The sequence below is a fragment of the Telmatherina bonti genome (assembly GCF_933228915.1).
Source record: "Telmatherina bonti genome assembly, chromosome: 1".
Classification (NCBI taxonomy): Eukaryota; Metazoa; Chordata; class Actinopteri; order Atheriniformes; family Telmatherinidae; genus Telmatherina; species Telmatherina bonti.
Window position 1 is genome coordinate 39,294,332 of NC_136619.1, and position 14,518 is coordinate 39,308,849.

General features: G+C 42.0%; 1 protein-coding gene across 1 annotated transcript in view; it reads left to right on the forward strand.

Moving 5' to 3' along the window:
• Positions 1–13,623, forward strand: part of wdhd1 (WD repeat and HMG-box DNA binding protein 1) — a gene marked incomplete at both ends in the record, with an annotated part of 31,179 nt that extends 17,556 nt beyond the window's left edge. Inside the window, 10 exons of the mRNA XM_079246366.1 lie at positions 1,196–1,310; positions 1,657–1,788; positions 1,903–2,126; positions 4,172–4,305; positions 4,391–4,444; positions 5,580–5,611; positions 6,170–6,334; positions 6,443–6,585; positions 6,675–6,810; positions 13,447–13,623. Of these exons, the coding sequence (XP_079102492.1) occupies positions 1,196–1,310; positions 1,657–1,788; positions 1,903–2,126; positions 4,172–4,305; positions 4,391–4,444; positions 5,580–5,611; positions 6,170–6,334; positions 6,443–6,585; positions 6,675–6,810; positions 13,447–13,623 (1,312 nt within the window). The remainder of the gene's footprint in view (positions 1–1,195; positions 1,311–1,656; positions 1,789–1,902; positions 2,127–4,171; positions 4,306–4,390; positions 4,445–5,579; positions 5,612–6,169; positions 6,335–6,442; positions 6,586–6,674; positions 6,811–13,446) is intronic.
• Between the last annotated feature and the right edge of the window lie 895 nt (positions 13,624–14,518).

Here is a 14,518-nt window from a genome sequence, read left to right on the forward strand (position 1 = left end):
CCCAGACTTCCCTCTCCTCAGCCACACTCGTCAGCTCGTCCAGGGGGATCCCGAGGCGTTCAGAGGCCAGATGATCTCTCCAGCCTGTCCTGTGTCTTCCCTGAGGTCTCCTCACCAGGCAGGCATCCAGAAGGCATTCTGACTAAATGCTCGAGCCACTTAATCTGCGGAGGAAACCCATCTCAGCCGCTTGCATTCACGATCTCATTCTCTCGCTCACTTCCCACAGCTCATGACCATAGATGAGGATAGAAACATAGATCAATCTAGAGCTTCAGCTCCTTTTCACCACGACAGAACGATGCAGACGCCGCACCGATCTGCCCGTCATCCTCACGCTCCATCCTTCCCTCTCTCATGGACAAGACCCAGACATACACAAGTCCTCCACAGCAATCCTCCTTGCCACAGCTGGCATCGATGTGCCATCCTGGATGAGCTGCACTACCTGAGCATTCAACAGCATGTGAAATTGGTTGTCAATCAGTGTTGCTTCCTAAGCGGACAGTTCCGTTTCACAGAAGTGTGGTTGACTTGGAGTTAAGTTGTGTTGTTTAAGTGTTTCCTTTGTTTGTTTGAGCAGTGTATGATGGGAAAAAGCGAATTTTTCACCAAAAAAGAAAAACTGCTTCATATTCATGGAAACCAGCAGGAGAGGTTTTTTTTTTTTTTATGGGGGGATGAAACTTTTCACCACAAAACTGTAAATGTAAGACATGATTTATGATTTTTCCCCCACAGTGATGAGACAGATGTCTAAGCAGAGACTGCTTGTTCATGTGACTTGCTTCCAGTGGTGATAATGCTTGGTAGAGTCTTTTAGCTGTGATTTTGGTGTATTACATGTTAGTTTTACAGTTTCTTAGCATGTGCAAAGACCTTCTGTTTTGCACATATATGATGCTGCCTGCTGTACAGGGTCTCTCCTCAAGGAGAAGTTAACATTGATGCAGTTGCTGAAATAGTTTGCAGTGGGAACAGAAAAATGTCACCATTGAGGGACATTTTAAAGTGTTGTTTTAAATTTTATTTACCTGGAAAAACAAAGCAAGGTAAAGTTTTGATGGACATATTGAGAGATTTAGATGGTTTTGCTTTTATTATTCAGTCACTTGCTTCATTTTGTTCATATTCTTCTCTGTTGCCGTGCTTGTTTGAGCTTCTGATTTCCCTGTTTCCCTCTGAATCCCATCAGGTGTATTCCTTGTAAAGGCTCCAGGTACCCGCCCACCCTGCCCAGACCTGCTGTGGCCATCCTGCCGTTCAAGCTGCCTCTGTGTCAGACCTCCACAGAAAAGGGGCAGATGGAGGTAAACTGTGCCATCCTTTTTAAGGCCTTGTAGATGTTTATTCATTGTGACATTTGTCGCTTGAAATTACATAAAATGTGGTGTTTGCTGCAGCACTGCAAGAATTTCTCCAATTTTTCCTCTCAAATACCACAAATAAAAGCAGATTTTTTGTTCATTTGAAGAAGCAGATGTATATTTATTACAGAATTCTGCAGCATCTCTGTGTTCTCCCCAGTTTTTAGTTGGTTTTTGTTTTTTTTTGTTTTTTTTAAGATGCTTTTATTCAACCACACGTTGTCCAAACCTGCTTTCAGGATCCAGTTTGATTCGTTTACACTCTCTTCCTCTGTTTCTGGTCCTGCAGGAGCAGTTCTGGCGTTCAGTCCTCTTCCACAACCACTACAGCTTCCTGTCGTCCAGCGGCTACGAGATCGATGAGGGTGCTCAGAACCAGTCCCAGAAGGAGCAACAGGAGCTGCTCATGAAGATGTTTGCTGTAAGTATTCGCAGACTGAGCAAAGTTGTTTCCCACACAGCAGCTGTGGGTGTTAGGAAGCACTCCTTCACTCTTCTGCTGAATCCAGTAGTAAAATCAGCTGTTTTGTTGCAGCTGTCCTGTAAACTGGAGAGAGAGTTTCGCTGTGTGGAGCTGGCGGAGCTCATGACTCAGAATGTGGTGACTCTGGCCATTCGATACGCGTCCAGATCCAGACGTATGGCCCTCGCCCAGCGGCTCAGTGAGATCGCTCTGGAGAAGGCCAGCCAGATACAGGAAGAGGAGCCCGAGGAGCAGGAAGAGGAGCCGGACTACTCCAGCATCAGACAGACCTCTGGGTAACACAAAACTGCATCTGTCCATTTTATTTTTGCTCTCTTACTGATCAGACTGGCTGAAACGGCCTTCTGCTGCAACATCAACATAGAGCTGGGCAATTAATCAGATTTTAATCTCAGTACAATCTGGGTTTTCAACAATGATAAAAATAAAAGGGTGTGATTATTTCTCTCTCTGCAGTTTCCTCTCCTGCTGTCTTCAGCTGCTAATCGAGCGTCTCTGGCGTTGCAGCGCTGTGCTGTAAACTCCTCCCACAGCCGCTTTGCTTTCATTCAGACACTGTTGCCAACTTGGAGACTTTCTCGCTAAATCTGGAGAGTTTTTTTTGTTAAAAGCGACAAATCTATAGTCTCATTGTCAGATCATGGTCTGGATTCAGGAGTTTCTTAAAGGGTTATTTTCTGGAGGGAGATGGGAAAATGTTGCCTTTAGAGCTTCTTACTTTCAAAAAAAAGTGTTGTGTGTTTTTTCTGTCAGGATGTAAAACATTGTAACAAAGAATTTATTAGCTTTTTTAGTTTTATCCCTTTATTGTCTGAAGATTTAGAAAAATTTAAAGGGTAGAATTTTCTTTTCACATTTCCATTTTTTGGGGAAAATGATAAAAAAAAAAAAAAAAACAATGCTGAAATCATCTGTTAGCAAAAACTAAGCTGTCAGATTCTGAAAATGGTAGTGGTGTAACAAACATTTTGGGGTTTTTTTTTTTTACCCAAACTGAGAGGTAGAGATGAGCCAAGGCAGGTTTACATCCACAATTTTTAAACATATTCATAATAGTCAATAAAAGTTTGCTCCATCATATGATGAAAGAGGCAGTTGGAGGCTGAGTTTACATCGTAGTGAATGTGGTAAAAACCGTACAGTGACTGCAGGAAGTTGACATTGGTGAAAGATGAAGGTGAGCAGGATGGATATCTAGATTTACATCTACTGCAAATATGAAGTGCTCACCAGAGCGTTTTGGGTCTGTGGTTACCGCTGACAACCAAATATACGCTCTGAAGGACAGGATTGTATTTCTACATAGTTCTCGTCTCGTCTTCGTGCCGCTTATCCGGGGTCGGGTCGCGGGGGCAGCAGCCTAAGCAGGGAAGCCCAGACTTCCCTCTCCTCAGCCACATTTGCCAACTCTGCGGGGGGGATCCCGAGGCGTTCCCAGGCCAGCCGAGAGATATAATCCCTCCAGCGTGTCCTGGGTCTTCCCCGGGGTCTCCTCCCAGAGGGACGTGCCTGGAACACCTCACCAGGGAGGTCCAGGAGGCATCCTGACCAGATGCCCGAGCCACCTCAACTGGTTCCTCTCGATGCAGAGGAGCAGCGGCTCTACTCTGATCTCCTCCCGGATGACCGAGCTCCTCACCCTATCTCTAAGGGAGAGCCTGGCCACCCTGCGGAGGAAACTCATTTCAGCCGCCTGTATACGAGATCTGGTTCTTTCGGTCGCGACCCACAGCTCATGACCATAGGTGAGGGTAGGAACGTAGATCGACTGGTAAATGGAGAGCTTCGCCTTCTGGCTCAGCTCCTTCTTCACCACGACAGACCGGCGCAGAGCCCGCATTACTGCAGACGCCGCACCGATCTGTCTGTCGATCTCGCGCTCCATCCTTCCCTCACTCGTGAACAAGACCCCGAGATATTTAAACTCCTCCACCTGAGGCAGGACCTGACTCCCGACCCGGAGAGGGCAAACCACCCTATTCCGGCTGAGGACCATGGTCTCAGATTTGGAGGTGCTGATTCCCATCCCAGGATGTATTTCTACATAGATGAATCCTATAAATGTATTCAATCCTGTATTTAATCCAAACTCTGTTGATTCTGCTCTCTGATGAAATGAAACAAGTTTCATAAGTTGATATAGAGCGTCTGATCATATTAACTGTCTTTACTTTTTGTTTAATGAGATGTTTACTTGTGCGTTTGCTGACTTCTTTTCTCTATCAACCAATAACCATCTTCTGTTGTCTGCAGCTGCTGTAAACAACAAACAACAACTACTGCTGTTTTTCATCATAAGTGCATGGTCTTCATTTGACAGGTACGGCCCGACTGAGCGTTACGGCTCCAGACCTGATCAGGAGGAGGAAGAGGAGCAAGGAGGAGAGGAGCTCAGGGAGGAAGATGATGGAGCAGGGGAGGTGGAGACTGACGAGACAACAGAAACCAGAAAACGTCAGTTTCAGGGTTTTATTTACTTTTTTTTGGGCAGTAAATGCAGTGAAATCAGCTAACGTGTCGCATGTGCATCAAACTGCAGGTGTGAATCCTTTTGCTAAAGAAAGTTCTGCTGCGACGCCGTCGTTGACACCAAGTGAGTAAAAACATCAGCGCTCTGCAGTCTCATGCATCAGAGTTAAGAAGCAGATGGACTTATTTCACAAACCGTCTGGCATTTGGCAGTTTGTGGGCATCAGTTGTGGCCTGAGAGAAGGCAGACGGTTCAGGATTTAGGACGAAAGGAAAGATCTCCATCAGAAAGAATAGAAATCTGTAGCTGGATTATTGTTGCAACACTCCTTCATTCGACTGTGTCTTGGTGTAGAGTGGTCCGTGGGAACCAGATATATTTTAAGCTGTGAGAAATGATAAGGCACCTTATGTCTGTGGCCAATAAACCCATTTCCAAATGCAGAAGAACAGTTTTTTTGCAGCTACTGCAGCCTTTCTCAAACTGGGGACCCAGGATTATTTCAGGGGGTCACCAGGTCAGGAGTTTTATCCATAAATCATGGATTTTTTATTCGGGTTGGGGCAGAAAGATGGCATTTCCCTATGTAAGACTGTGTGTGCGTCAGGTTGGTTACTCCATAACTTCTGTGTAGGTCTGCAGGGGCTCGACGTGCACCTCTTTGGACCTGACATGCGTCCCGGCTACGCGAACACAGCTTCGTGGAAGTAATTTCTAAGTTAATCCTTTTTATTTTGGAAGGTGAGGATCCTACTTCAGGTGGAAACTCTCATTTTGCCTGTTGAGGTGCTCTAATTCGGCCAGTCTGGGGGGTAGAGGGGACTTTCCACGGCAACAAAATGTGTTTGCACCCCATGCATCCCCAAGAAGAAATGATCTCAGGAGAAATGAATGAAATAATTAATGAATTAATAATGAACCTCAGTCCAAAAATGTTGAAGTTAAGAACGTGTTAAAGTTGGTTTCCCAGGATGATCTTTGCGTCGGTATTTCATGTTATTTTTAGGAGCACTGAATAATATTTAGACTTCCAGGCATCCTAATGTGAGCAAAGCAGCTTATTTAAATTGTTATATTATTCTTTTTAACTCCTGTTTTTATTGCATAAAGCACCTTGTCCTGCTCCTTATAATTAAAACCCAGTTTGATGTGATATTCTGTCATATTTCATGCCTGTTGGTAAATTTAGTGGCAAAAGGATCCAGAATGTTTTCAACCTGAAAGATTTCCTGGTTTCTCCGTTTTTTTTCTTTTTCAGTCGGTAAAGTAGGACGAGCAAATCCGTTTAAGGTAAGATTAAGATATGAGTACAGCTTTTTATTCTCCTGAGCAGAGCCACATCCTTCACCTTTTTGTACAGTTGCTTTTACTTTTAAGAGCAGTGTTTTAAACCATAACTAAAAGAATATGCTGTTAAATATAGATTTAATCTTTGTCTTCCGACTTGTATTTCTGTCTGATTGATTGTAGTTTGGTTGTTCAGTTTCACATGTTTCAGCTGTTCAACTGCACATTAAATAGTTTAAACGTTTACATTAGAAATGATCTTTATTAGTCTAAAAGGCTCCTCCACAAAAATATTTCCCTTCTTTTTTATCATGAAGGTATTTTTCCCCCACTTCTTCTCGTCTTTACTGCATGTTTTGGTCTTTTTATGAGCTTTGTTGGATATAAATAAATAAATGTGTCAACATAACCAAACAGCGTTTTGTTAAATATCAGCTCATTATTGTTGACTTTTTAGATTTAAGTCACAACTCTGCCTCCTGGATGTTGTTTAAACATACAGAGTTTATATTTGGGGATTATAAATAACCCAGACTTTCTCCTGAAACGCAATGCGGTCAGGTTGCTGGTGGTGGGAAACCGTTGTCCTCTCCTGGTCAACCTCGCATGTCAAACATCCTGGACAGCATGACGTCCAGCAGGAAGTTTGCTCCGCTCGGCGGATCTGCAGGGAAACCAAGCAAAGGCCCTGTCCTCAAACCGTTGGCCCCCAGGCCCAAATCCAAGGTGTCACCGCTTCATCTCCAGAACAGAACATTTTTGCAACAAAATACTGAGTTAGAAGGAAAAACCTGCTGCAGATTAAGTCCTCACACTTAACATTGTTCTCTGCAGACCCAGTCCACTCTGCTGCAGATGAAGAGCACCAAAGCGGCTAAAAATAAGAGTCAGGACAACACAGAACCAGCTGTGGATCAGCAGGAACATGCAGAAGCCCCACCTCCAGCCTCACCTGCAGAGAACACAGAAAACCAGAGGTAAAAACTTAAAAAGGAGGGGGAAAAAAGCTTTATGTTCCTGTTTTTAGCACATTTAGCCTCATTCTCACTATGTCATGTGACTTCAGGCCAAAAACAGGCTTCCAGCTGTGGTTGGAGGAAAACCGGAAGAGTATCATCAGCGATAAGCCGGAGCTGGAGGAGACGGGCGTCATCAAAGAGGCCATGGGGCGTTTCAGGACGCTGTCGGCGGAGGAGCGACTGGTAGGAAACGCGCTGGGCTGCGTTTACGCTACTCACACTAAAGGAATTTTATTTCAACTTAGAATCGCTTGTTTTAATTCATGGGGGGCAGATTCAGCTTTTAATCACTGCATCGTGTTTCTTATTCATTTATAACTCATAAAAGTAAAAAAAAAAAGATAATTTATCATAATTAAAGGAGAGAAAGAAGCTTTAAAGTGGTAGGAACATAAGTTTCTCTGGTCCGTCCCCATAAAGTGTCCACGGGACAAAAGGGGACAGTGCGTTCCAGTTGTGTCACCAGGTGGGACCAGTAGCGGGTACTTCCTGTCCCAGTTGCACCAAGTTGGAAAAAAATTGATGCTTCTAAAACAGCCAGTTTGAGAGCGTCTCTAAACGCTGTTTAAAGAAGAAAAGAACGCATTGTGTGCAACATGGGAAACACCGGGCGGGTTAGGTGATTATGATTATGATTATGAATCTCCTCACACATGGGAATGACTCGGGTCTGGCAGCATATAAAATCATTTTTATCTGCTGTTTTACCCAAAACAAACCCTGCAGGTGTTGTGTTACCTTTGTCTTTGTGATGGGATAAAGTTTCTTTTGACTTGGTGTCATATTAACACCTCAGGTTATCTGGTAGGAATGTATTTTAAAAAATAATCATGTAAACACTCATTCTGATCTTTTCTGTGGTTGATGGGTGGGTTAAGGGTCTAAAACATTAAAATGATATAAAAACAACCTCAGTTGACAGAAAGTGTTGTATTAAACATAACAGATAGAAACTAAATGATCAAACCTATCCATTAAAAGAAAATCCTAAAGAGTAAAACACAAAGTAAATAGATAAAGTGCATTGAAATAACACAGATGCATCAAAAGCCAAATGAAAATGCTGAAGCTGGAGGAAAAACCAGTGAGGAAGACTTGGGGAGAAGTGGCAAACCAGAACTGGACCGTGGCGGATACATTGTTTTTGTTGGAAACGGAGATTTAAGAATGATTTTAGCGTCTCATTAGTCCAAAGTTTCAGAGCAGGATGGACATTTTAGGTGATTTTTTTAAGTAGACAAACTAAATGCATTACAGATGGCACCTAAAATGATAATATTAATTATAATGATTATAATATATAATAATATATACAATTATTATATATAATATAATAATAATAATTTATATAATATATATATAATGTAATATATAATAATTATATAATAATAATGATAATAATCATTATTATTATTATCATTATTTCTTAATATTCTTATTATTATTATTAGGAAATAATTACACAAAAGATACTAAAAAAAAAATCCAGATCTCTCCCAAAGTTAGACCCAGCACAGACATAACCAAACATAACCTCGCTGGTGGAGGTAGAAAGAAGGGAAATTATAAAAGACGTGTAAAATGTTCCACATAGAAGAGATTTTGGCTGCAGTGTCCAGCAGGTGGAGGGGAACATGGCTCAGGGAGATGTCAGGATTGAACCTGCGCTGGCTGTTTGTGCGGCTGCTATGCTAGGTGAGCTAAACGCTGCACGGTGAGCTGGCTTCACTTTTCCCAGCGGCAGCGAAGTAAACACCGGACTGGCACTAGAAGAGCTGTGTGATGTTTGTTGCTAAAGCTTGAAACAAAACATCCACTGCTAAACAGGAAGGCTCTAACAGCTAACACTGCCCTGACCTGAGCTCAGTGTCGCCAACTCCTCAGGAAGAAGAGAAGCTCCTGATACTTTCCAGCTGATGTCACAGTTGTCGCAAGTGGCCTTTTGGAAAGGCTAGAGGGGTCTGAAAACCTGCTAAATATAGCGACCAAGTTGCTAAAATGCTGTTTAAGCCACAAATCCAGGAGCGCTGTACTTAGGATTCTCAGCAGATGAAACAGAACAACGTGCTGTCTTGAAGATGACTTTGGCATCGCAGTTGCATGTCTCATGCATGGAGGTAGCCCCGCCTCCTGATTTGGAGCTGAAATCTCCCCACTTTTTCTTGAAAAAGGGCGGCATGAACAGCCTTTTTTTCCACAAGCTGGCAACACTACAGTTGTGCTCATATGTCTTCATCCCCTTTCATTAAAGAAAAGGCTGAATTTACAACAGTCACTCAAATAACTGGAGACTTTAAAAAAAAGGAACAATAACTAAAAATTTGCAAAAATATAATTTAGTAATATAAGACACTGTTTTTTTCATTTAATTGAGTTGAAGAAAGAAAAAAAAAAGAACAAACAAACAAAGAAATGTGTCCTGGACAAATTAGAGCACTTTTCTGTTGAACAGTGGGACAAAATACCTGTCAACAGGTGCAGAAGTCTGACTGAGAGGAACAGAAAACACCTGACTGGAGCAGAAACATTAAAGGATTGTTCAACTAAATATTACTTTATGACTGATGGAATATGTAATAAATTCTTATTTGTTTGTTTTTTAAGAAAAATATTTCTATTGAACCAGAATTAGAAAATAATGCAATGATTTTCATAATTTTTATTTATTATTACTTCAGTCAATTTTTAGCTTATTTGACAGGCAGCTGTTTTTTTTCCTTCTTTAATGAAAGGGGATGAATAAATATTAGCACAGCTGTACCTGCTGTACAGCCCTAAAGGGGCCACGCTGTTCTTTTAACACGGCGCTGAAACCAGCAGCATGTTTCTGCACGCCGGCACATAACTCCCATCAAAACACTGAATTTGTGTGCCATATTGAATAATTTATTAGCCATGCACATACTTAGCTCAAAACAGAAAAATATAACATTTATATCTTAATTTAACAATTTCCCTTCAGGATTAATAAAGTAGGTTTAGTTTATTTCTTCCTCCTCCTCCCTACATGTCCAAAACATTACGATCATATTATCTCTTCCCGTCATGTCAACATGTAATGGATCCGATCATAATTGATTTCAGCCATTTAGATTAAATGTTTATCCTTGTAAATGTATCTTATGTCATATTTTTTTAACTTTTAATGCTTTTTTGGATCACGTTCTCCAAGAAGCAGCTGTGCAACATTTTCTACAAACCTCATAATAAGCTCATCTGTTTCATGCGTGTCACTGATGCACTGTTTCTGTGTGATTATTCCAGCCATTTAGCATCTTCTGCTGCTTCCATCTGCAGTCACTTCACCTTCATTCGTCCCATTTCTTTGCCAAACTGCTTTTAGTTCAGATTCTTCTGAATGTTGATCTTACAAGAGGATTTTACTCAGATATGAAGCATTCAGCTGCAGCCGCGTGGAGACGGCAGCATGTCTGAGAAGGGCTTCAGAGAGACAGAAACCAGAGCCGAGGGTTTCAGAGAGGAGGGCAGGATGGACATCAGCGCACAGTATGACGCGAATAAAACATTAAATCTGCTCACGGTACGACGTGAGCGCTTTAAAGTGTCGTCTTACTGACCGCTGCCTCAACTAAATCTGTGGCTCTGCGTTCAGAAAGAAGGCTTAGAGTCTCAGCATCTAAACACCTGTCGCAGCTTGCTGGACACGCGTAGCTCAGCGTTATTTGTTATTTGTAAACCGGTAATTAAAAGTGATTTAATTCAAGTTAATTCTGTGGACTTTGTCACAGCAGTCATGGTTTTCCGGCAGGTCTTGTAGAACTCAACACTCTTTAAAAAAAAAAAAAAAAAAAAAAACAACTATGAAAATAAACGGTATGAAATAAATCTGTTTACCCTGATGGAGGCAGGTGCAGCCGGCAGAACCCTCCAGGGTCAGCCAGTCGGCGGTGGTCCGTCGATGGGTGAATAAAGGAGGGCAGTTGTGTCGGTAATGACATGTTTTTGTTCACCTGAATGCACTCTCATGCGGCCCGGTCCTGAGTCGTCATACATCATGTCTCTCTCTGGATGTCGAGAGGTGGGGAGAGGGATGCCTGTTGCCTGGGAAACCAGTTGGAGTGTGTTTTTGTAGTGAGGGCACAAAACATTGATCTTATGATAATTATGTGAGTAATAATGACGCAGTTAATGTTAGTATGACAACTTTTAACAAGTGTTAATGTTAAAATGTTTTCTTAAAGATTTTTTTAACACTAAGAAACGTGTCAGTATTTAAAGGGAAACTAACTTTTGTTCACTAGGGGGCGCTAAACCTGTAACTTCCCACAGCAGAAGTCTCCATCTGTGTTGTGGGATTGTTTGCAGACCACTTTGACCAGCTGATTTCAACATGATTCAGGAATTAAGAAATTTTTCAAATGACTTTTCACCATTAGAGGAACCCTGTTATGCACTTTTCACGTGTTTAGGGAGTTATGTTCTGTAGCCGATTAGCTTCAGCTAGCCGCATTTAGCTTCTACTAAACAGCAAAATAAAGACACAGACGTATCCCATAACGTTCTGCAGCTCATCAGGCGCTTACTGGCTTTGTTGTGAACAAACGCTGGCAGAAAGACGTGAAAAAGTTCAACACATTTGGTTCGTTTGCACAAAAGGCAACGAGCTAACTTAGCAGACTGATAACACAGAGTGGGTTTTACATCCACACTGCTCTTTCATCAGACTCCAACCAGCCAAATCTTCACCAAGGTGGACTTCCGTCTTTCCTCTGGAGCGATCCATTTTCCCTTTCTGGCCTCTTCAGACACTGTTTTCACCTTCTTACTCTCTTCAACCATGAAAATTTTATTGGAAGTGGAGTAAAAAGTAGCTCAAAGCAGAGACAGAGGTGTTTATTGGGGGGGGGTAAAGCAAAGGGCTACAGGTCACATGATCCTATGATGAGGGACGGATCCACTCCTAAAAAGTTATGTCTGTATACTGATCACATACATCATCAGTTATTACTCACTTTAAGCTCATGTTTGGGTCAAAAGCTACACAGTGTCCCCTTTAAATAACCATTTCTAAGCAGATCAAACAAAAATATTGGTGGTTTTTCATATTGACATGAAGAATCACACATCCATGATAAGAATCTCCCATTCCTCCATAACATGATGGGAATCGCTCCTTCCACCACATCCCAGACCCTGCTGGTGGCTGTAGAGGCTGTTGGAGTTCAGTAGAGTCATCGTCATGTTGGAGATGATTTGAGCTTTATGGTTGTAGTTCACGTTCAAATATGCAAACGTAGTTATTAACTCGTCTGTGACGATAATCTCTGGGAATTTGGAGGAAATTCTGCAGGTTTCCAGCTTTTTTTTTTCCCCTTTTACTCAATGAATGAAGTAAAAAAAAAAAAAAAAAAAAAAAAAAAAAAAGTACATAAAACATAACATGAGAGTCTAAATATAAAAAATCATTAAATTAAAGATAAGACAAATATATAACAATATTACTTTAATATTACTTTTATATTATTTACTTACACAAGTACTTGCGATCATATTAGATGTAACAATACCAAACTACTGATACCTCTTCATGGGGATTTTATTGTATTTCGTTATCATATCTTGTTAAATTAAGGCCTTTAAATGTTAACATAAGTTCATTAAAACAGAATAAAAAAGGTTTACAGCACAGAATAAAGATGTTTTCCATCATTTTCACAGCACTGAGTGTCTCCAGCAGACAGTAACAGATGTGCGTTTAGACACACGTCTCCCTGAGGGTCTCACGCCACCTTGATGAGGCTCTGCATCCATCCGAAACCGCCTCCACTCTAATCAGGTCTGCTTGATGCGGCAGGTTTTCATTGTTTCCCTGCTTCAACACACCTGACTCGTATCAAATGGCTGCAGCAGCCTGTGAAGTTCTGAATAATGACTCATCCATTTGAGTCAGGTGTGTTGGAGCAGGTTCACATGGAAAACCTGCAGGATTGTGGTTGTAGTGGGAGGGAATGGTAACCATTCCAGGCTAGCAGTCCTCACAAGATGGCGCTCCATGCTCCCTGCAACCAGTGGGAAAATCATCTGTTTTATATAAAATTTATCCACTTTGTGAAGACAAACTCAGGTGTTCTTGGCGTTTCCACCAGATGATAAATGGCAAACTGCAGAGTAATTTCCTGTTGGTTGCCTTATCGATCAGACAATCATTTCATGCCTCATAAGGACACCAGGCTTCCAAGTCCTTGTAGTGGATTTAGTTTCTTGTCGGCACGTTGAATATTTTTAATGTCAGTCGTTATGAAAACAGTTTTGATGTGACGTTTGCATTTCAGCTGCAACATGACTGCAAAATGACCCTGCAGGGACACCGTAGGCCAAAAAAGGTGCTCAATGTGTCTGTTGCATCAGCTGTAAGAATAAAATGTAGCTTTAAAAGCAAAACATCCTCGCTTGCTCCATACCTGGTGCGTGCATGGGGTTAATGATGGAGCGTCATCAGGAGCTGGAGGTGAGGAGTGTGTGTTGTTTGTGTGTCTCTACCGCCAGGCCTGATGATTCATCCCAGCTCTATTACGTCCAGGAAAGTGCTTCCTTTTGTCTCAGCTTGAAGAGAAAGAGGGGGCAAACAAATCACGAGGAGGAAGAGAGCCAGCAGGCCAGAGATGCAGCCTGTCAATAGTGATTATACATGACAGGATGCAATTTCAAACTGCATGCTTGAGTGTCCGTGTGGGCTGTTAGTCATCCTCATGTGGGTGTTTGGAGTCGACACAGACCAGCAGCACGTTTTGGGGTTTTAAATCTGTCTTTTTTTTTTTTTTTTTTGTCATTAATACATACATTTCATGTCTGTTTCAGTCGTGGACAGAAAGAGCAAAAGGACAAACGGGGGATGGAGAGAAGAAAAGAAAAAGAGCAGAAGAAGAAGAAAGAGGTCCAGAAATGGAAAAAGAAGCTGATGAAAATATTGCCAAGAAGAAAAAGTCTGTGGATCCTTCCTCCAAGCTGTCTGCGTTTGCGTTTAATAAAAACTAAGCGTCAGGTGGAAGCTGAGTTATCTGACGTGATCCGTAACGTGCGTGTGTGTGTGTGTGTGTGTGTGTGTGATGACTGTTCTGTTTGATATGTTAGTAACGCAGCTTTGTTCTGTTTTATACATTTATAGCATTTCTTTTTTTAAAAAACAAAACAAAACACTGTACTGTATTTGAAAAATTTAATAAATATTAATCTTTTAATTTGGTCTGGTTGATAAAATGTTTAAAACTTTTTACATAAATAGCAAAAAGGTGATGTTATATGCCCACATGGAAACGCCGTTTTCCTGTGGAACAGACTGAACTCTGGGTGTCAGATTCAGCAAAGTGTTGGAAACATTTTCCTCCATGTTGACATGAAGCTTCACACAGTTATCACAGAATCTCCCGTTCCACCACATCCCAAAGCTGCTCTGCTGGATGTAGATCTGGTGACGGTGGAGGCCGTTGGAGGACAGTGAACTCATCGTCATGGTGGAGATGATGTGAGCTTTGTGACATGGTGCATCATCCTGCTGGAAGTTTCCTTCAGAAGATGCTACACTGTGCTCAGAAAGGGATGGACATGGTCAGCAGCAGGACTCAGGTAGGCTGTGGAGGTTAAACCAGGTCATGGTGGTACTAAGGGGACCAAAGTGGGACCAGAAAACCTCCCCCCACCATTCCACCAGCAGCAGCCTGAAGCGTTGATCCTGACGGCAGGATGGATCCATGTTGTCATGATGTTTCCAGCAGATTCTGATCCTACCATGTGAATGTGGAGCTGAACTGGAGACTCATCAGACCAGCAACGTTTCTCCATCTTCTATTGTCCAGTTCTGGTGAGTCTGTGTGAATTGTAGCCTCAGTTTCCTGTTCTTACTGACAGGAGGAACCCGCTGTGGTCTTCTGCT